This window comes from Squalius cephalus (assembly GCF_949319135.1).
Source record: "Squalius cephalus genome assembly, chromosome: 3".
NCBI lineage: Eukaryota > Metazoa > Chordata > Actinopteri > Cypriniformes > Leuciscidae > Squalius > Squalius cephalus.
Window position 1 is genome coordinate 7,170,470 of NC_137124.1, and position 23,968 is coordinate 7,194,437.

The 23,968-nt window shown below is 42.4% G+C and overlaps 2 protein-coding genes and 1 long non-coding RNA gene across 3 annotated transcripts in view; 2 read left to right on the plus strand and 1 right to left on the minus strand.

Moving 5' to 3' along the window:
• The window catches only part of LOC307156321 (immunoglobulin superfamily member 1-like), a gene marked incomplete at its 5' end in the record, with an annotated part of 516,462 nt that overhangs the window by 394,861 nt on the left and 97,633 nt on the right, over positions 1-23,968 (plus strand). The window lies entirely within an intron of this gene.
• Positions 1,385-4,344, minus strand: LOC307155429. Its single transcript, XR_013820506.1, has 5 exons — positions 4,105-4,344; positions 2,256-2,445; positions 1,804-1,924; positions 1,519-1,655; positions 1,385-1,411 (listed from the first exon to the last, which is right to left on the minus strand). It is a non-coding gene; the product is annotated as an uncharacterized lncRNA (long non-coding RNA).
• On the plus strand, positions 7,266-7,745 carry LOC307155421 (histone H2B-like; the record flags this gene model as incomplete). Its single annotated transcript, XM_079866025.1, has 1 exon — positions 7,266-7,745. One exon carries the CDS (start codon positions 7,266-7,268, stop codon positions 7,638-7,640), a length of 375 nt encoding a protein of 124 aa, XP_079722151.1. The 3' UTR covers positions 7,641-7,745.

Genomic DNA, 23,968 nt, shown 5'->3' on the forward strand with positions numbered 1-23,968 from the left:
CCAAAATGTTCAAACAATATCAGTGGTATTCAATGGTTCCTTGATCAGAGCACATGTTGTATGTGGATAAATCAGCGTGGTATATTTAAAGTGTTACCAAAAAAGGACATCAAACATCAAAAAAGTCTATGGTATAGTAGCCAGTCTAAAAAAGGCTACACGGTCATATTGGCAAGACCGTTGCTGCGAGGCCGCCCTAAAATTTACAAACTATTTACTTTGTATTAAATATTACTTCGAATTATATACTTACTGAAAAGCAAGGTCTTTGTTGCCATTCTACTGAAGGGCTTTTTGTTATGAACACCCTTCCAGTTTATCTGATGGGACACCTCATCTGTGAAGAGCCTGCCCAAGATGTTCCAGGTCACCCTCTTCACATCCTGGCCTCCAATGGTGGCCAAAGAAGAAATCTAAAAGTCAAAGACATATTTTTTCAAATAGACAGCAAGGTAAACATTTCTAAGCTCAAGTTGAATTTAAAGGTGCATTTAAAATGTTTTGTTCCTTTTGAAAGTGTCCAGAGACGTAGAAAAAGATAGAAAACTTCTATGTTTCTACTTTTTCCATTAAAGAAAAAAAACTGGAAAACTTTTTCTTTTCTAAATGATGTTTTATTAACAAAGTTCGGGAGGAGCACGTTCAGATAATTAACACGAGTGGAGAGCACTAAGCAATCAATGGTAAAAGGTGTATATATACATTCAGCAGTCTCACCTCAATCCATTGACAGTTTTGCAGTATCCCTCCACCTCCACGGGTAGTTCACCTTTGCCATAAGCTGGTCTTGTTGCTGTTTAATGGTTTCCAGCAGGCTTAGGATGTGTACCTCAGCTGCTGTTGACAAACATGAAATATAGCTAAAATGCAGTGTATAAAATATATCACGTTTCAGTGTTTATCCTCATTACTCATAATACTGACATTAGTTATTGACATTAGTTAATGACAAAAGTTATTGACAAAGTTTGAAGAAAACATGTAATGGTTGTATTTGTCAGTTATTGCTCACCAGAGCAGGGAATGGTATCGGTCATTCTTCCCCCTTGCCATGTTGGTCTATACGACAGGCTTGGGCAGGCTTCCTCTGTTCGCCGCATGTTGATGGCTGGTGCGGGGGGTGGAGGAAGTTGTGGAGGGACTGCCATTCCTAGCCCATAGTGAGGTGGGTGGTGTGCGAGAGGGGGGATTTTTTTTATTAAATGGTAGTCATCTGTTAACCATGACTGATAATACACATGGGTTATTTTCTATTCACTAATATTTCCGAAATCAGTCCCTACCTTGAGTAACTCTCCGCATGTTAAATGCCGGTGCAGGGAGTTGAGGTGGTGAAGGGTGTTGCTGTCCTGCCCCATGGTCAGGTGCTATGGGAGAAATGCTATGCTTGGCACTCGGCGAGATGGTGGCGCTGAAGGAATGGATACAAGGAGAGGGGAATATCTTTAGCACTAAGAATGGTAACCATAATATTAATATTATGATTTGTTATTTCAATGTTAAGAGATTATTCCTTACTCTGCCAGTGCAATTGGCTTGGGTTTGAGGCTTCAACTGATACACCAGGCAAGTTGGAAGGTTGTGGCATCCTCAGAGATGCAAAGTCACCATTTTCTGGCTATTTTTCACTCTCATCAGAGTCCCCAAAACGATGGCTGTTAAGTAACCATTATGGTTATTGCAATCCCAAAATTGCCAAATATACATATAGTACAAGCATCTCTGGCCTATTTTTGAATGCTACGGGAAATAACCTTCCTATTACTGTAGAAACAAAACAAAAACAAGACAGAACACCCTTACACTGGCTTCCTGGCTCTTTTCTCTGGCAGCGCACCGTCCTGCTCTGCATCAGACTGTAGCTCAGAGGTGTTGCAGCCGGTCTGATATTGAGTCATAAGCCTAATGGCGTCTTTGTAGTTGTCTAAAATTGAAAATGTTAAAATGAACATGAGTTTCAAATTAGCTGTAGAGCTGCACATAATATTATTATTATTGATGATGATGATTTTAATAATTATTGTTATTGTCATCTTATTTAACCAGGTTGGTATCATTGAGAACACAAAATATATCTTACAAAAGAGACCTGGCCAAGAATATCATCAGTAGATATAAATGGAAAATTTTAAACACTACAAGGCAAAGACAATTTCATGTGCATTTTCAGAACATAGAAATAATACGTTATTCCAAGCAGAAGGAGAAGCAACCATGAAATTATTTTTAAACAAGAATTTTATGAATTGGCATACCACAAGTTCTGACGACCTTTACATCATATCTTGGCCAGTTTGGCTCATGCTTCTTCTTGTTAGCAGCTGCCCTTTTCACACGTTCAGTGCTCTTAAAGCTGGGCCAGTACACCATCCCGTCGTCGTACCAGTCAATTGGCACAACAGCAATGTACCGCTCGCTTGAAATTCAATTAGATGAAAAGGCATCCTTAATGTAGAAAGAAAGAAAAGGGGTATTTATTAATCATCAAAAAAAGAATAACATGGACTAAAGCATGCACAAGTGTCCAGTGGATGCCGCTTTTAGCCAGGCAAATAAGTTATTATATCAATTTATATACAATTTTAGCACATATTTAAATAAAATAGGACTTCTTCTATTAGTAATTATTTTATATTATTTGATTAAAAAAGCTTTATCAAATATAAATCAAGTAACGAAGATCATAGACATAATACAAAAAAAAAAAAAACATTAAGCTAAACTTGAAATTATAAATTTGTACATTTATAAATATAATTTATGAATGAGTGTACATGTTTGTTAAATAATGAAATATATGTACAGAAAGAAATGCCTAGTATGGCGTAATCATATTGTATATTTATTAAAATGTCGCTTGACTTCCAGTTACATGTGATTGGTTGCTGCTACGTTGGACGATACTGATTGGATGCCACAAAATAGCAGGTCCCTCCTAATTTGGCAGGGCTTCCGGTTGGGCAGCTACCCATTTTGGCGGGCAGCTGTCCTGATTGGTTCAAGCGTCTGAGCCGCCTCGCCAAAGGTCCATGCAGTTGCTGCGCAACAGCCAATGACCGCGCTAGACACAGTTGCTGTGCAGCTTCACTGCGTTATTTAAAAATGTGGCTTCAATATTCTCGAGAAAAGGAGTTTTGCCTTACGCAATATACAAGAGACCTCTCGAAAGGGAACACAAATTTAATTGAGAAGGGTCATAGCACTTGTTGTCCTACTGTTAGTTTAACTGCTTTTATTTGTCTTATTTGTAAGTCGCTTTGGATAAAAGCGTCTGCTATGAATAAATGCAAGTCACAGGTCTTCAGCTGTTTATGAAAAGTCATAAAGTCTTAATTACACGACTGCAGAGCTGTCTGCTCTAACGTTACTGAATGGCGAGTACTACTTGTCACTCAATCTTATTTATATTAATAAGAATATATATAGGCAAAGTGACAGCGACGAAAGCCGCGACATGAAATCCGCACTCACGTGGGTCCCGTGGAGTCTGACATGGAAAATAGCATTGTGGACACTGAATTTGATGAATTTACTGTTTATCAAACCCCAGACGACACAAGAAAGTTAGTGAACTCCACGTTAGTGAACTCTCTGCGGTCCCTCTGCCCGTGTCTCCCCGCTGCGGGGGAGACGCGCTCAAAACCAACATGAAAAACGTAGCTATGTTCACTTAGCGTTTTGTTTAGTTTTTAAACTGTGTAAAATGAGCGGTGACGTTAATCACATACAGTACCGTCAATTTGCTGGATGGTTTCAAGGTAAGACGGTAACGTTAGCTAACATTAGCAGATAAGCCCGTACTTTTTGACGTTCAAACAGGCGCCAATACCCATTAGTTGTCTGAACCGACTCAAACAGTGATTAAAATGCCGAAGCTTAATTTTCAGTATAAAGAGGATGGCAGATAGACACTACACGGGACAAAAATTGCCAAAATGCAAACTTAATAATGCACAGCTAGCTAAAAGCTATAGCGCTAAACCATTATACCACGAGTGAACATGCTAAAGTTGTCCTAATGTCAAACAACGTCATTACAATCATTAGTACACGACGATTAAAAAACAATGTTTACTGTGAATGTCGCAATAAATCAATACTTACTCAAAAGAGGGTTCAGCGCAACCGTGTCCCAGCGAAGAAAGTCTCGACTGATATCGGCTCTTGGTGTGTGTGCGTAGTTCAACCGTTACAGAAAAGGCGCGTGCGCGTCCGAGGATCCGACATGGGTCCGCTCTGGATCCGCTGTTTGACAGTAGATTTTACGGCGCCGCCCGGAGGCGGAGCTGATCCTCTGGGCGGTGCCATAACGAATGTGACAGTCACGCGGGTTTGGCGACTTGAACGCGGATCCGTTTAGGAGTCTCCTGCTGTGTGGGTAACGTTACTGAACTGCAACTGACTGGAACTGGATTATGTTCACTCAAAAGTCACCTTATTGGTTGGTTCAGTTCGACTAGCTAATTTAAATAACGGTCGCGTTATAAAAATTAACACATTAAAGTGTGTAAGCACATCAGTCTACTCATATTGTGTTAAATGCTTTGAGTAAATACCCAAGTTGTGTAAACTTTAAACTACACATGGATATGTGTAAAATAGATTATTTTTTTATACACAGTTTTAGTTAATATTGACACAAAATGTGTAAATTAGAGTGTTACACATAATTTGTGTAATTTTTCTACACATTCCTTCTAAGAGTGTATGTGACAACATGCCCCATAGGTGGGGTACATTGTAACATGTGTGGGGCACATTGTAACATGACCATATGACAGCTTAAAATGTTATCTGATCTAATAAAAAAAAATATACAAAACAAACTAAAATATTTTATAAATAAAATACAATTAAAAAACGTTTTCATATAAAATAATGGCAATTTTTAATAATTAAATATAAACTCATTTTTGAGTTTTGACTACGAACACATGAAAACACAGCTATACAACATAGTTCAAAACAAATAATTAGTAATTTCTGAACATTGACTCTCAGTCAGTATTCACCTTTTTCTCACGTTTTCTCAATAAAATTAATAAAAGTATAGAATATAATAGCATATTTCTAATAGGGGCACATTGTAACGCAGTGTTACAACATGCCCTCGCCTGCACAACTGGGATTTAAACCCTGCTAGTGTCTTCTGCTAGTTAGCGAAGCATTAAAGAACTATCTCAACTGTTAAATAACATCTTAGAGATTAAAATAATATCAGATTTGTCTTATTTTAAATAAACACAAAAAATAGAGATGAAAAATTAATTTAAGTAAGAAATGTACTTTTGCTATGGTTTAATAAATGTCTATGGATATCTTCCAAAAAAAAAAAAAAAAAAAAAAAAAAAAAAAAAAAAAACACAAAGTTTCGTCATTCAAGCATGTGCGGAAGTATTTAAAACAAGCGTGTTACAACTAGCCCCGCGTTAGGTTGTGCCCCGCGCTCCCCTAGGCTATATTCTATCTATGTTCCAAATATAATTGCGTTCTACTAATTCAGCTATAAACAATCAATATTTGACTAAACCTTGTCTATTAATACCTGTTTGCGTGAACTTTAACTTTGACATTTTTTAACTGGTGCCCCGCCTCTTACTTCTCAAACCGCTTACTTTATGCCGTTCTATGGTATCGTGCTGGGGAAACAGAAAATAACATTGTGCTTTGCGAATTACCCATCGCTTGTTGGTAAATGGCGTGTGCCACAGTTTGCTTTGCCGATTGCTAGACGTGATTGGCAGACGGTTTGCCAGAATATACCCTGGCCGAAAAGTCCCGACTCTCCCGATTGCCACTCCGCCCCTGGGCGGGATCAACATTTAAAGGTCCCATGACATGCTACTTTTTGTAGGCTTTAATATAGGCCTTAGTGGTCCCTAGTACTGTATCTGAAATCTCTTTCCAAAAATTCAGTCTCGGTGCAGAATTATAGCCACTATAAACCAGTCCCAGAATGAGCTTCCTTCAGACGGGCCGTTTCGGTGTCTGTAGCTTTAAATGTTAATGAGGAGGAGAAAGGCGGCGTAAGGTGGAGGGTGGGTGTGGCCTTGACCATCTGCGGCAACGGTAGACCATGCATGTTTACATTGGATATATTGCAATGGCACGGAGACACGCAATCTTTCAAGCATTTCAGTTTGACCCAGAATCTGATCCAGATGGAGAAGCAACGGATGAAGAAGTTGCAACTCAGCGGCTCCAGCAGGACGTTTCCGAATGGTTAGTTTAAAATATTATGTCTGGATACGGTACTTTATTCGGATGGTTTAGTTATTATCATGTAGCTAACACTAACCTACTGTTGCCTTTTCACGAGAGATCTGTAACGTCTGTAATTTATCTTTAATTACATCAAGCTCTGGCATCTTGAAATGCGGATATCGCGCACGCCGTATAACCAACAGGAAAACGGTTATCCAAATAACAAAGAAGTGTACAACACTCGCGTTACAGTGTGTGTATTCACACACATACTTGATGCTGTCTACCTTTACATTAGCGCAAGTAACTGCATAGCTAATGTTACAGCCTACGTGTAACAAGCTAGGTAACCATAAACAGTAAAGCAACAACTTTTATCATTAGTTGACTTACTTGTCCGAGGTGTGTAACGTTAGCTGAGCCAAAGAGAGTTGGTACTGATCCAGACTTTAGTTTCAGACGTTCAGCAAGCCCAGCTCTGTATTAACCCTTCGGTGTTCATTTGTACATCCAATTATTGAGCAATTGTTATGCTTCGCTCGCTCAAAAGCCATTATATCTCTCGTGGACAAACTAAAATCGCGCGTGCGCGTTCCTACTTCCTATCGCATTTTCTCATGGGCGGAAAATATTCTCTGGGCGGGCAAAGCAGAGACAGGGGAGGTAACATTCCTCCTTACAACGTCATAAGGAGGAGAATCAAGATCAGCGCGATTGAGCGTCCATTTTCTCAAAGGCAGAGAAAGATAGCAAAAGCTCGATTTACACCGATTAAAATTTCTAGAAACTTGGGGACCATATACAGGCTAGGGGAACTCATATTAATGTTAAAAAACCTCAGAAAGTGAAAATTTCATGTCATGGGACCTTTAAAGCCTGGGTGTCATGCAAGTGACGGAACTTTTAATGTAGCCAATGAAATCATTCTATGGGTTGGTTCTGGAAAACTAGCAATCAGAGAAGGACGTACTTCCCTTTGGAAATTAGCATAGAGCAGTGCATAAAGCTCGCCTGTAGCATCACATCTTTATTGTACTTTGAGTATCTTTGATTGAAGCGTCATGCCTGAACCAGCGAAGTCCGCACCCAAGAAGGGCTCGAAGAAGGCCGTCACTAAAACCGCCGGAAAGGGCGGAAAGAAGCGCAGAAAGTCCAGGAAGGAGAGCTACGCGATCTACGTGTACAAAGTCCTGAAGCAGGTTCATCCCGACACCGGGATCTCCTCCAAGGCGATGGGAATCATGAACTCTTTCGTCAACGACATCTTCGAGCGCATCGCCGGTGAAGCGTCTCGTCTCGCTCACTACAACAAGCGCTCCACCATCACATCGAGAGAGATCCAGACCGCCGTGCGTCTGCTGCTGCCCGGAGAGCTGGCCAAACACGCCGTGTCTGAGGGCACAAAGGCGGTGACCAAATACACCAGCTCCAAGTAGAGGAGTCAGCTCAACACAACACAAAGGCTCTTTTAAGAGCCACACATATTATCTGCAAAAGAGCTACGGGTTTCCTTAACTACTTTGGGTGCAATGTTTTAAGAAGAAATAAGAGTTATTGTTTGACGTTCTTGTCGATTTTGGTGAAAACTAACATGCTTAGTTAAGTTTTAACTCCGTTTAGTTTTTCAGTAATATAAGATTATTTTAACAAGCTTAAAGTTAAGCCCATAAATTGTGTTTTGTGATAAATATAAACAAGATTTCTGCACATCTAAAGCACCTTGCTGTATAGAATAAAATAGCACATATCCATAAATTCACCTTCATTTAATAATAATAATAATAATAAAGTTGATTATTTTCAAACTGTTCATAGATGATCATAATTTGCTTTAACTGATTAATAACAGAAAAGTGACAACAGATGTAGGCAGCTGCTCACAAATGTTTGTAAAATAGTCAATGCTTGATCGGTTTTGTCTTTATTTAAAATATTCCATCTGAAATGAGCATGATAAACAAAGGGTTCTGAAATTAAAGGCGATTTTAGTAATATCGCACATTTCATACACATTGTTAATTCAAAGAGCTTTAAATGGGGGAAAAAAAATCAAAATAATCACAACAGATGCATAAATAAAAATATTATGCATAAGAAATAAAAATAACAATAAAAGCAGAGAATAAATTAGATGTTCCTATCTGAATGGAAGAGTTTCAGTTTGTGATTTTACACTAACACTGGATTTCCAGTGTCTCTTCACCCCAAACGGAGTGTTTAAAAAACACCTGCTTTACACAAGTGCATATTCACACCATCCACGACTTGGAATCATGGTGTCTCTTCACTCACATTTGATTACTGTTAATGTTCCATCAGGACTTTTAAATATTAAAGAACGATCATAATTACATAATTCCAGACCTGGTTTACAACCTGGAGAGGTTAAAAAGAGACTGGTCAGTGATGATGCTGCTTCTGTTTCCTCATTCTGGAAGTATACAAGTTCTGGATGGTGAACCAATGATCCTGTCAGCCGTCCTGGGGTGCGTTTCCCGAAAGCATCGTTGGCCAACTATGGTCGCAAGTTCATCGCAATGTCCATTGAACTCTATTGGTAACGACGGAACTTGCGACCATAGTTGGCCAACGATGCTTTCGGGAAACCCACCCCTGATTGTTTGTTGTAACCTATTTTTGTCGAGTTTGGTAGCTGAACCATATCAGACAGGTGTAGGACAGACTCAATGAAAGTTAAACTTCCTCAGACGGCACATGAAGTAAAACCTCTGCTATAGAGCTTTTTGTAGCAATGTGTCCCACTTCAGGTCCATGGGAGATTTTGGTGCCTATATATGGACAGTAACAATGTCGGCCCAGATCTGTCCCACATCTGGTATGCGTGGAATCCACATGTACCAGATGTGGGCCGGATCTGGGACGACACTATGTTCCTGTCTGGGTAGCGACCTAAAGGACTCCACAGATGCCATTGTGCATTCCTGTGGTTCCTCCTAAAGTCCATTCTCATCTCCACTGTTTTGAGTGTGTTCAGCTTCAGGCTGTCATGACCAGACAACCAGCTGTTAACCTCCGGTCTACTCATCGCTGTCATGATAGAACGAGGTTTTGAGCAGCTTGATGCACACGTGTCTGTGTGACTGATCTTAACCTCTGTTAACTGTAAACTGTAAAGAGGCCAGAGAACAACAGTCAACCAGTTTAGTCTGGTTTTAGAGGCAGTGTTTTAGCAGGTCTCTTTTCACTTCACACATTCTCAAACTGTTCTCACGGCTCTTCTGTTTTTAAATGTTTTCTTCACAGGATCACACATGTGTAGATCTAGTTGTAAGATGGTCAGCATTTTTGCATAACTCTTCAGTTTAAAACTTGGATACTGAGAATGTTTAACAGTTTAATCAGTAACTGCATCCTCCTACATTTGGACGTGTCCATATTAGGAAACATTTAGTGCATCAAATATAATCGATGTTGAAAATATTAAAATTCATACATACTTTCCATCGGTCGGTATACTGTTTACGGTGGCTGCCCCAAATTAAATTTGAAGAATTAATAAGAGGTATGTTTAATTAAAGGGTTTGGTTGCCAGACAAGTCCAAATTTGAATAGGCATATAATATAGGTTACAAAAAGGTTTTCAGATCAAAGAGTGTTATTTAAGAAAACAAAATAAACAGTACCAGGGAGATTGCTGCTTAAGTTCAGTTCATACTTTTATTTGATTTCATAAAACAAACAAAAAAAAAAAAAAAAAAAACTTGATTCACAATACATCTCAACAACACAAACGTTTAAATTATTTTTTAAACATTTTAAAATGTTTAATGTTTAAATTTAAAAATGTTAAAACTCAGTTCTCTTACAAGAGGTCTCTCGTACTGCGTAAGTATCTTACGCTAGGGGGAAAATCTCTTTTCCGCGAGATATTGAAGCCAAAAAATTATCCTTAATTTTGTAATAATGTAAAACGCGTTGCGGCAGCATGGAGACATAGGCAAGACAGCTTGCGTGCCTATTGGCTGACCTGCGGCAACTGCAGCAGCCTATCGAGAGAGGCCTTTCGTGACGTCAGATCCAATGAGGGCGCTTCGCGCCCACTGCGTCACGTCCCGCCGAAACAGGCGTGGCTTAGGCCTATAAATACGTTCGACAGGCTGATATAATCTGATTTTTCATCTCTTCAGCGAAGCTCACGCATCGCTGGATCCGGAAAGAATGAAGCCGCGCCGTCTGAGAAAGCTCTTCAGCGGGATGAGCCACTGCACCTGAAGCCGCTGGCCGCTGGCCGCGCCGCATTCAGTCGCCGTTCCTGCTGCGCTATCCGGCGTTATATCCTTTTCTCTGCTACTGTGTTTTGTGTGTGTGTGTGTGTGTTTGCCGCCGCGACACACACTCTCATTACACTAAAAGAGCCGGGCGTCTTTTTCAAGATGCACCTTTTCCTACCGCCTATGGTGACTCTGAGGACTCGCCTGGCATCCTTCTCTGAGACTGCACCTCCGCCCGCCGTGGTACCGCGCCGTAAAAAGCGTCGTGCTCAACGGGTTCCGGAACCTCCCCCAACCCGCAAAAGCTCGCCGGTTCGCCCGCCTGCTTCACCCGCTTCGTTAGAGTCTCTTCCTGATGGACAGCGGCCGCCGTCTGCCGCCGCTTCCGTCGTCGATATCGACCAAGAAGCTGCGTCTGTGGGGGATGATAACTTATCTGCTCTCCCTCTGTTCGAGCCGCGCAAACTGCATCGTTCACAGGGGAGGTCAGGAGCGGACCTCGCTGAGAGAAGCACACGTGCCAGGCCTTCTGAATACAGGACCAGACAGACTGTCCAGGAACAATGTTCCGACAGGAGAATGGTCTCTACACCCGCAGACAGTCCAACTGCTGTGGAAGAGGTTCGGCAGAGCGAAGGTAGACCTGTTTGCGTCTCAAGAAAACGCTCACTGTCCGGAGTTTTTCTCCAAGAGCAGGGATGCGCTGGCCCATGTCTGGCCCCGCTGCCCACTCTATGCTTTTCCCCCCGTCACACTCCTGCCTCAGGTATTAGAGCGAATCAGGGAAAATGGATGCTCAGTGCTACTCGTGGCTCCGCTCTGGAAGAACCAGGCCTGGTTCACAGTTCTGATGCAGCTGACAAGCACTGCCCCATAGCCAATACCAGTGAGGAGAGACCTCTCTCAGGCCGAGCGCTTGATTTGGCATCCTCGCCCAGAGCTATGGTCCCTACATGTGTGGGCTATCAACGGGTACCCACTAACCTCCCGGTGGGAGTGTTAAACACGATCACGCAGGCTTGGGCCCCGTATACCAGACGGCTCTATTCCTCAAAATGGTCGGTGTTCTCTAGCTGGTGCACAGCTCGTGGCATATCACCCCCATACTGTGGGGTGACGAAGGTTCTCTCCTTCCTACAAGAGCTGCTGGATAAGGGCAGGACCCCATCCACGCTCAAGGTTTACGTGGCGGCCATAGCAGCGTTTACTAAACCGGCGCTCAGCCAGTCACTTGGAAGGAACGATTTAGCCATCCGCTTCCTTAAGGGAGCTAAGAGGCTGAATCCTCCTAGACCTCCTTCAGTCCCCATGTGGGACCTTTCTACGGTTTTCGAAGCCATGAAAGGTGCCCCATTCGAGCCAATCCAAACGATAGATATTAAACACTTGTCTTTCAAGACAGTGTTTCTTCTGGCTCTCGCTTCAGTGAAGCGCATAGGGGACTTACAAGCGCTCTCAGTGAGCGCGACGTGTATATTCCATTTGGCCAAATGACTCGAAAGTCATACTCAAACCAAGGCACGGGTATGTTCCAAAATCCCTCAACACACCGTTTAGGGCGCAGGTGATTTCCCTGTCAGCCCTGCCGGTCTCTAATGAGGAGAAGGACGCGAGCTTCCTTTGCCCGGTCAGGGCATTAAGGGCTTATGTGTCTCGCTCGACTGTCTTCAGACAGACGGAGCAGCTCTTTGTTTCGTTCAGCGGACGTTCTAAAGGACTAGCCGTGTCGATACAGAGTCTATCCAGATGGATAGTTGATGCTATAGCACTGGCTTACACTTCTAAGGGCCTGCAGTGCCCGTTAGGTGTCAGAGCGCACTCCACAAGAGGCATGGCCTCGTCGTGGGCTTGGTCCAGTGGGATTGCCTTGCAAGATATATGTATGGCGGCAGGCTGGGCCTCCCCGTCTACATTTATAAGGTTTTATAACCTAGAAGTTCCCGCCTTACAGGCCAAGCTGCTGTCGGTCTAATAAATCAGTATTGTCTGTTCTGATGCTATCGGCTCAGAACACTGAAACTTCTGAGCGCTGCTCGCTGATCGACTGAATAATTCTATGCTGCCCATGTGTAAGACCCACAATATTCATCAGTTCAGGCCGAGTCTTTCGCCCTGTCTCTATGGAATACTATTTATGTAATCTGCGCCTTATAGGACACTACTAAATCTGGGGAAAAAATGCTGTTCTAGCCCCTTTTTTCCCGGACTCTCTGTGAGTTCCCTGGTGATCGTGCACTATATGAGCCCCGGGCACCTGCCCTTGGGACTTTGGTGTTGAATCTCAGCACGCACTGCGTTTTACATTGGGTTCCCCTAGCGTAAGATACTTACGCAGTACGAGAGACCTCTCGTAACAGAACGTACTCGGTTACTAACGTAACCTCGGTTCTCTCTAGAAGAGGGAACGAGTACTGTGTATCTTAGCCGTGCATGCAACACGCTCTGGTTCGCTTCGGCGATGAACAACCAGATTATATCAGTCTGTTGAGCGTATTTATAGGCCTAAGCCACGCCTGTTTCGGCGGAACGTGACGCAGTGGGCGCGAAGCGCCCTCACTGGATCTGACGTGACAGGCCTCTCTCGATAGGCTGCTGCAGTTGCCGCAGGTCAGCCAATAGGCACGCAAGCTGTCTTGCCTTTGTCTGCATGCTGCCGCAACGCGTTTTACATTATTACAAAATTAAGGATAATTTTTTGGCTTCAATATCTCGCGGAAAAGAGATTTTCCCCCTAGCGTAAGATACTTATGCAGTACTCGTTCCCTCTTCTAGAGAGAACCGAGGTTACGTCAGTAAACGAGTACGTTTTTCGTGTTAAAAATCAACAAAAAGAAGAAGAAAAAAAAGAAAATCCAACAAGCGATTGGTGTGTGTGTGTATGTGTGTGTGTGTGTGTGTGTGCACTGCGTGAAACAGCCACACCCTGTCAACACACAGAGATTCCAGCAACAACAAAAAAGGAATATAGACATTCAAATGCTGTGATAGACCTAGTCTACATACAACAAAGATAAAAGAACTAGGTTTTGTGTGAAAAGTAGAAGGTCATGGCTTTCTAATGATAAAACAAGGCAAGTCAAAGATAATTCTGTATGTAGGCAATTATTTATAACATAAAAAAAAAACATTACAGCCATGTGTCAGGGCTATTTCACACATCATGCATCAGTGGTGCACGAGCTGCAGTGCAACTGTCAGCTCATGTTACATTCACAGTGCATGATCAACAAGTTCTACACTAATCCAATTCTAACTTAAAGGCCACCTATTATAACTCTTTTCACAAGATGTAAAATAAGTCTCTGATGTCCCCAGAGTATGTATATGAAGTTTTAGCCCAAAATACCCAACAGATCATTTTTTACAGCATGTTTAAATTGTCATTTTTTGGGGCTCAGAAAAACGTGCTGTTTTAGTGTGTATCCCTTTAAATGCAAATTAACTGCTGCTGCACGGCCCAGGGGGTGGAGCCTCACGAGCTCGCAATGGGAAGAACCAGAAGGACAATCTCAAAAGAAAATCTCAGTTGCGGTGTTCATTTCGACTCGGAGTCGGACAATAATGCCCACAGAGCCAGAGAATATATGCTGTATAGAGATAGAACAGGTATAGTTTAGTTTAATTATGGTTATAATTTATTTGTCATCTGCTTTTATCCACTATTAATACAAGCCTGCTGTAGCAAACCTCGTCCGAATGATGACCAAAATATACTGACGAGTTCAGTGAAGTTTATTGTACATCACACAAAAGATGAGCGTTAGTTTTACTACAGAGAATCACAGTAAGAGCTGCATAAACACAGTATAAGAAGTGCGCATTAAAGTCTTATCCATAAACTCTCTCTCTCTCCCTTTCATTATCATCAACATACACAGCGAAGTACACAAAACACTCGTTACAACTAACAGTAAACAAATATATACACCTTTTCAGTGGGTACTTAATAAACTGGTAAACCTTATATCCGTAAAATGACTCGATGACCTGTGATAAAGAGCGCGCTCTCACTTTCATTTCTGCCGTGATCAGTGACGTTAGGCCTGTCGCTCCGGAGACCGTAAGCTGGATCACAAACAGTACAGATCCATCCTTGAGTAACAACGGGAGTAAATGAAGACTGCTATGTTCATTCTTACATCCATCAACAACACACCTCAATCGCTTAGGAGACATTCTTGTCTACAGCTGCTCAAGCGTCGAACAATGGCGGACTCTGTGTCCAGCTCACTCAGGGCGGGTCTATGCTCAAACTGAAGTGTCAATCAACCATCGTGGGAGGGGCCTGCTCAATTCTACGTCACATTGCGCCGAATCTGAGAACAGCTCATTCTGAGACAGTGCTTATGATTTATTGAGATTGTAAAAAAAAAACACTGGGTGGATTTTTATCATTCTAGGGTGGTTTTGCTCAAACACTGCCAACACACATTTATGTTCAAACACCATGTAAAAGTGAATTTTGCATAATAGGTGCCCTTTAAATATATTTTAAATATCATAAATAACTAGCACCATAAGTCTTTCTCTTTAGTACATTGGATATTTATTTTGATAGTACTACCAATTATTATAAAATGGTTATTCAGAGTGGGCCATTGAGAATTATTATACACTTGATAATCATTCAGTTTAAATAAAAAGGGTAACTGTTATCTGAATTCAATTGCATATACTATATAGAAACTGCTAAGTGCTATTTGTGTCCATGTAACTTGCATCGAGCCCATCAGATGTCAATAGGTAAGTAGTTAATTCTAGTATTTTATGTTGTTTCTTAAAATGCTATATTGTGAGAAATTATTATAGAGTGCATGCTCAAGTCAGTCTGAGTGCTGTAAACTGTTAATATGGGTACCAAAATAATTACATGCTTTCCACATGCTCTGGATTGTAATACTTGAAATATAAAACTGGCAGACATTCAGGTGGGATTCAGTTCAGTTAATTTTATCTGTGTCACAATAAGAGAAGGAGAAGATTCGGATGTAACATAAAACAACAGTCTTTATTCACAAGAAGTTCAATAAAGTAGTGTGGTAAACAGATGAGTATGGAATTCAAAGTAGCAGGTTTGCACTTAGCTTTAGCATTCACAGTTATTTGTTGCAGGAGCTGACTGGTGTTCGGCGCAGATGAAGTACTGGCAGGAGACAAAGTGACAAATGCAAATCACATTCATTCACAAGCAAAAGGTGATTCATGAACTCCAGTCCAATACAGAATATGTCCTCATGATGCCCCTCTTCTACTCCAATTCAAAAAAGTTGTGACAGTACAAGAAAAAAAAAAAAGAGTGATTTATAAATTCCATTCACCCTGGTCTATATTGAAAGCACTACATCAACACATTATTCGATGTTGTAACAATGTAATATGATAAAACATCTTCAATGTACTAAAAGAGAAGTTAAATATCTCTAGTAAAAGAGATATTTAACCCCCCCCCCCCCTCTCTCTCTCTCTCTCTCTCTCTCTCTCTCTCTCTCTCTCTCCCCCTCTCTCTCTCTCTCTCTCTCTCTCTCTCTCTCTCTCTCTCTCTCTCTCTCTCTCTCTCTCTCTCTCTCTCTCGACCCTCCCTCTTCCTTGAAGTATGAAATGACTGTTAAATAAAGGAAGCATCTGGTTTTGAACACACATCATTGTGGCAGCATGGGGTCCAGTGAACTGTACCTCATCCTCTGTGAGTATTTGATTGTATCTTCTATTTATATTTACATTGATTCATTAGATGTTTTAAAGCAAATAAGCCAAGGAAGAAAAAAAAAAAAAAAAAAAGAGATGTGATAAACATTTACATTTTCAAACATTGTCTTGAACAGGGTTTTTCAAATTTTTTGGGTCCAGGGACATTTTCCAAGGACCCCAGAGATTAAACATATAGGCTTATGCTTGCTACAGTTTGTACTCTTGTAATAAGCATGTCTAATTAATTGAAATTATACAACGTGTATAATTTATCAATGATTTATTAAAAGTAAAAAATAAAAAAAATATATAGCTGCGGGCAGCGATTGCGGGCCCAAGCCGGTGGCACCGCCACCCTGGTGTGTCACCGGCTTGGGCCCTCCATCGCTGCTCGCAGCTATATATATATATATATATATATATATATATATATATATATATATATATATATATATATATATATCGGAGAAGTAATATTATCTGTCTTGTCACTTTAAAATATATATATATATATATAACATTCAGAGGCCGATTTTGCAAATAAATCCACATTCAAACCAAAATATCTGACTTCCTGTTGGTCAGAGCTAATGACTGTAAATTAGAAACTTGTCCGGCTCGATGAGACCAATATATGAACTGATTTTTGTAACTGTGGGTAAAAGTAACCCCCCCATTTTGTCAAAAGCATTTTGAAAGTGACACAGTTCCTGTTGCCAGTTGGTGGCGCTATAACTTTGACTCACAATAGTTGCATCCATCTGACCGGCCTCTTACCACGAACACACTTCTGAAGTTTCATCAAGATCAGTTAATGTATGCAGAAGTTATAACACTTCGTGTCTCTCTTTTCTCGCCATAAATTCGTTTCCTCGCCACGGCCAAACCGTTCGAGATGTCAAAAATCCGTCCGCAATTTAGCATCCTCAATGTCTTGACTTCATGCACACCGAGTTTGGTGGGGATGGGATGAATTTTCTAGGAGGAGTATTTCACATTCCACAGCAAGCGTTTTCCAAACAACCCATAATAGCTGACTTCCTGTTGGGCTGGCGTGAAACTTGATAGAGGGAAAGTTGTTCGGCCCGATGAGATCTATATGTGTACCGAGTTTCATATTAATTCATGCAAGCATGTTTGATATATGGACCAAGTTTTCAGACCCCATTCAAGGGGGCGCTGTTGAGCCCCCCTGCCACGCCCGTTTCTTTTCACATGTCTACTGGCTAATAAATGTGATGTATCTGTCGAGTTTCATCCAATTTCAAGCATGCTAAGAGTCTCAAACGCATCCGAAAAGAATATTAAAGTTGGATGCGTTGCCACGGCAACAGTATCTAAGATATCAATAATCCTTTCACAGGTCTACATCTGCCTTGTGTCTACATTATACACATAAAGTTTGAAGCAAATCGGGTAAACATAAGAGGGTGACTTCTGTTAGGAAGGTTTAGTTGTGACTCAATCAGGTGGTAATATGTTGCATTCGCTACAGGATGTCAGTCACGACTCAGGAAGACAGAACCAGGTTGATATAGGTTTACTTCAATAGTTGGTATAACAAACAGCAATCAGCACGGTATGGCATACAGGTATTTCTTCCTTTGGTTTGCAATATAAATAATACGCAATTCAGTAGCTCTCTGTATGTGTTTGTGTGGTTCTAAATAAACAGAGAGAAGGAATAATAATTACTAACTGCAATAATATTATCACAATTAGTACAACAGTATGCTCATAAGCTAGAACATCAGAACAATACTATCAGAATATAATCAAAAGAGAACAACAATTCCCATAAAACAATCAGTTGGAGCTGTTACATCATTACAGTGAGCATATAGAAAGAATAATCACTTAATGCTTGACAAATAGTACACTATGTATGTCTTTCACGAACGTCATAATTAGCTTAGCATTAGAATGAATCAACAGCACATATGACAATGTTAAATAGCTACTAGAAACTCTCAAAGAAACATTCGTAAACAGTGCACTTACATATCGTCATCGACGCACACAAACTGAAACTACTCAGGAATAATGAGAAGAGGGTAAATTTCTCAGTAATCAAACACTAACAGTCCACACCTAACCGGAGATTCTGTTCATTTCCTCATAACGCATTCTGCGTCGCGGCTGATGCAACCCTTGCAGTGAACTTGAGTAAGGGCAGGCTGCCACCTACTGGACGTAATAAGCAATGTTCCCATGTTAACTATATACATGTTGGATTCATAGCAGGCCTTTTGTACAGCCGCCCCCAAAATTAGGAACTAAATTTGTCCCTGATAAATGGTCTACAATTATGAGGTTTCTGTGTCGTCAGGGATAGCAGGAAGTACAATCATTCTAGACACTGGTCTGGTATAGGTTCGTCCATTGATTAGCACATCTGCAGCTCGGATATGCCCATCTGCACTTGGCATGACCTTGGTGACCTTTCCGATTAACCACATAGCTCTAGGCAATTGAGGGTCTACCAGCATAACAACATTCCCAACGGCCATGTCCTCAACGTCTTTCTGCCATTTAGATCGGGTCTGCACATTTGGTAGGTAGTACTTAATGAATGAGGACCAGAATAAGTCCGTGAGGATTTGACTGTGGCGCCATCGTTTACGACTGATCATTTCGCTCTGCGGGTATACAACTTGTGGGAGAGAGCCATCCAGCCGCCCCATAAGAAGGTGATTTGGAGTAATAGGATCAGTGTCTGAGACGTCAGAGGATAGGTATCCAAGAGGCTTGGAGTTCAGTATTCCCTCTACCTCAATTAATACTGTCCTGAGGACTTCCTCTGTCACCGATTGAGCACCAACAGAAGCATACAGAGCTGATTTTACAGATCGTATCTCACGTTCCCATACTCCTCCGAAATGAGGAGCTCCAGGTGGGTTAAAGTGAAAGCGAACTTTCTGCTTTGCCAACTGTTGCTGTAGTTCAGGTGACATCATTTTGAATGCTTCCTGCAACTCTCTCTCCCCTCCCTTAAAATTTGTCCCTTGGTCAGACCACAGCTCAAAAGGAGTTCCTCTACGTGCCACAAATCTCCTAAATGCCATGAGGAAAGAATCAGTGTCAATACTTGATAATATGTCAAGATGGACACATCTGGTCGTTAAACACTTCCAAATTATTCCCCATCTTTTCTCCACTCTCCTTCCAATCTTAACTGAGAAGGGCCCGAAGCAATCCATTCCCGTGGAATAAAATGCAGGCTTAAATAGTTGAAGTCGAGCCACAGGCAATTCTGACATTTGTGGGATTTCTGGTTTAGCTCTCCATCTCCTACAGTCAGTGCATCGGAATTGGTGATTTCGGATAGCCTCTCTACCACGCAGAATCCAAAACTTCCTTCTAATTTCAGCTAGAACTCTCTCTGAGCCTGGATGTCTTAACTGCTGATCGTAGTCTCGGATTATAAGCTTGGTAAGGGCCTGACTGGGATCAAGGACAATTGGGTGCTTCGTGGCAATGTCGAGTGCCTCAGCTCGTCGAAGTCTTCCTCCCACTCGAATTACATCCATTTCTTTGTCCAGCTCTGGACACAAAGTGAGCAGTTTACTGTTTGAAGGAAGAGGTTTACCTTGTTTCAGGCATTGGATGTCACAGAGAAAACTATCTTGCTGAGATGTTCTCCACTGAAGTATTTCTGCTTGTAGGAAATCTGCAGCTGTTAGTGGCTCTCCATTTGCCGCCCCATGAACATATTGTGCAGTAGCTTCCAGTAATTCTCTGTAGTCTGTATACTGGCTGGATCCTCAAGACGTTTTCCCCTCGTTAAGTCATCAGCAGGATTCTGAGCCGAGTCCACGTACCTCCAATCCTGTGGGTTTGTTGTTTCTTGTATTTCTGTGATCCTGGTGCCAACAAAGACTTTAAACCGGCACGAATCTGAATGCAACCAACTCAGCACTGTGGTTGAATCAGACCACAAGGTGATGTTCTGATACTCAAGTGTAAGTTCCTTCCTTAGCAATTCCGCTAACTGGGCTCCGCAGAGTGCTGCGCAGAGTTCAAGTCTGGGAATGGACAACTGTTTCTTGGGTGCAACTCTGGAGCGTGCAAGTAGGAATGCTAACTGTACCTTGCCTTGACTATTCTCCGTTCTCAGGTATGAGACTGCACCATAGGCTCTTTCTGATGCGTCACAGAACACATGTATTTCTCTTACGACAGAGGAATTATCCATTTCTGGAGTCACATAGCATCTAGGGAAAGTAATAGTGGAAAGTGCTTTGAGTTCGTCTTCCCACTGCAGCCAGTTCTCCAAGAGTTCATCAGGGAATAAAGGATCATCCCATTCTCTCGGCTTAGCCCACAGTTTTTGGATGAGGATTTTTGCTCTGGTTGTATATGGTAGAATGAAGCCCAATGGGTCATACTGACTGGCAAGAACTCGATAAAAATTGCGCATGGTGGGCTTTCCATACTCTAGGGGACGGTGCTTGTACCTAAGAGTGTCGGTGGGGCAATGCCAGTGCAGACCTAGAGTGGATTCAGGAACTTCTGTTTCTCTTTGTGACAACCACAGTTCAGTGCTGGTAGACTGAGCTTCCTTGGGTAGATGACTTACTACACTAGGTTGATTTGAGGCCCACTGTCGGATATTGAATCCTCCACCTGCCAGTAACTCCCTGAGACGGTTAATCAGCCCTCTGGCCTCATCAGCTGTGTTCAGGCTCTGGAGACAGTTATCAACATAGAAGCTCTTTTGTATAGTGAATTGTAGGTTATCACCTGTCTCTGTGTTGTCAAGGACATGTTTGTGCAGTGCATAGGAAGCGCAGCAGGGGCTGCAAGTAGTGCCAAATGGGAGCACCCGCCATTCATAAACGTCCGCTTCCCTGTCTCGTTCCATATCTCTCCAAAGAAACCGCAGGATAGGTCTGTCCTGTTCCAGAAGTCGGACTTGATGGAACATTCCCTTCACATCCCCACTCACAGCAACGGAATGCTCTCTGAATCTTATCAGGACTCCAAGGAGTGATGGACCAAGCACTGGGCCAGGAATTAGGGATTCGTTTAAGTTCATCCCCTTGTACTGGAACGAGCAGTTGAAGACCAGTCGATTTTTGTCATTGTGGGTGACCATATGATGTGGTATGAACCACCTTTCATGGCTCTGGGGTGCTTTATCTGGATCCAGTTTGGCTACATACCCTTCATCCACTAGTTTCTTGATTTCAACAGAGTAGGTCGCTGCACGTTTAGGATCTTTCCAGAGATGTTGTTCAGTTCTCCGAAGGTGTGGCATTACTGCTTCTTGAGAGGCGTTAAGACAAGCCATGTTGGCTTTACGTAACAGGGGGGTAGCATACCTCTGGACGCCGTTTATGTCAACTCTGATAGTTCCTTTGTTCAGGAGTTCAAGAGCTGTTTGATCCTCCCTGGAGCGAGTAACCGATTTCTCATTACGGTACGGAAGAATGTCCAGTTCCCATAACTTCACAACATTTCTTATTAGCTCTGTTTGCCTGGATGACACCGATGTGAAAAGGATCTGATGAGGATTCAGAGGATTCAGAAGGAGCTTTGCTGGACCCTGTAGTGTCCAACCCAGTCTTGTCTTGATGGCGGCTGGCCCGCCAGGTGGTCCAAGATGAACTGGCTCAATTGGGGTGATTAAATGAGGCTGATCGGCACCAATCAGAAGGAGTGGGTGAATCTTCTCAAAGGACTGAATGGGAAGACCCTTCAGGTGTTTGTACTTGCTTACGAGTGCCTCCATCGGATAGGATTGGTTAGATAATCCCAGCTGATCCGCAGTAAAGGCTTGCTTGATATGGTACGTCTTATGTGGTTGCGCCACTGGAGATATGCTGAATGAAACTGTTGAGCCTTGTAAACGTGACACTTTCTGATGGATGGTTCTAATGGATAACTCCTCTTCATCACCTTTCAGATTCAGTTGCTGAGCTGCAGCAAGTAACAAGATGGTGCGTTCGGATCCATCATCAAGGATAGCATAAGTGTCCAAGGTGCGGTTCTTATATCTCAACAGAACTCTGACTACTTTCAGCAGGACCCGGTCATCTGTTCCAGGTCTGTCCAGATATAACGTTTCAGCTGTGGAACTTGATGCTGGCACAGTATCTTTGACGGCCTTGTAATTGATGTCATGGAGTATGAGCAAATGTTTACCTCTACATTTATTGCAGGGTTTTTTCAGATTGCACTGTGCAGCTAAATGTGTCCTTCCACACTTCCAACAGCGCTTGTTTGTTTGAATCCAGGTTTTCACTTGTTCAGTCGTGAGCTGTTGAAAGTTGAGGCACTGACTAAGGAAATGGTCTGTATTCTCACAGTAGGGACAAAAGGCTTTACTTTTCACCTGCCTCTCTGGTGAAGTGGCTGCTTTGACTGGAGAGGAAGTACTATTTGGGGTGAAACTGCCTGCTCCGTGCAGTACAGTAGCTGGTCTTGTCCTTTGCTCTTTGCGTTTCTCAATTCTTTGCTTTGTCCATCCTTTTAGCTGAATGTTTCCCACCAAATCACTATTTTGACACCACGATTCAGACTGCAACCATTTGGAGAACTCTGTAAGTGTAAAGGTTGAAGCATGATGAGGTAGCATTTGTCTCCTGAAGGTAGCTCTTAAATCAGGTGGTAACTTGGTCAGCAGGCGAACTACGTGGGACCCACACATCAATTCAGCATCCCCATCTGGTCCTAAGGATTTCAGCAGTCCTACAAGGGCTTGAATTTGTAATGCAAACCTTTCAAAGGCTTCTGGGTCTCCTGGACGGACATCTGGCGCGTCCATTACTCTAGCAATCTTATTCAATGCAAGTTGATGAGGCTTACCGAATTTCTCTGTCAAGGCGTTCATTGTCTCGGTATAAGGATATGGAGAGTTGAGGAAAGAATCTGCAATCAGTCTAGCATCTTCCAACTGCAGATGATCCACCAAAATTTGATACTTAAACAACTCTGACCCATCCTCAGGTAGCAGATTGTGCAAAGCAAGCTTCAGACGTGCAAACTCACTTGGATCTTTATGCACAAGGTAAGGTATACTGGGCTTAGGACCTCGATATTCTGCAGCTGACTCTCTAAACTGAATGGAAGGTTGCTCTAACCAGTAAGGCTTTGGTCTTTGAACAGGTAGTGGCCTTGGATGGTGGTACATATCGCTCTTTAATCTAGTGACAGGCTCGTAGCTGCTCTGGAATCGGTCATATGGCCCAGATCGATCTACAACATACTGCGGTGGATGTGCGTACCACTGTGAGTCAGGGTATTCATAATGCACAGGTGGTGGCTCTTTATAAGGCTGCGGACGATTGGGTGTTGGTCCTCTAGGGGTGTCATGCTTTGACGCTACTTCATCTTTCATGATCTGTAACTGACCCATCATTTTATCAATCATAACCATCATGTCTGCAGCACTATGTTGGTCAGTAGGGGAAGCTCTAGGCTGCTGCGAGGGATAATTGGGGTCCTTAGCACTACGACTCATGCCACTGAAGGAATAACGTGGAGTCCCTGCTTGTGGTGAATAAGGATCTGGGGAAACCACATATGAAGGAGAAGCATGCAAGTCAAGAGTGGCAGATCTAGGCGGAGCACTGGTACATAGTCGACCTGTGGGCTTGATGTGGGGGTCAGGCATAACGTTAGCTGATTGCTCATGGACAGGAGTAGAGGCCTCAGGCAGATCCATGGCAGCAGTCCGATACTGTGGGGCTGCAAAGGATTGTGGCCTTGAATCCGGAAGGTAAGGATATGATGTCGACTCTGATGACTGGTTAATGTCTCTAGGTGGAGTACGAGGTGCCATCTGTTGTATACCTCCTTTGCTCCCACTGGATTCCTGTTCTCGTCTGTGCTCATACCGT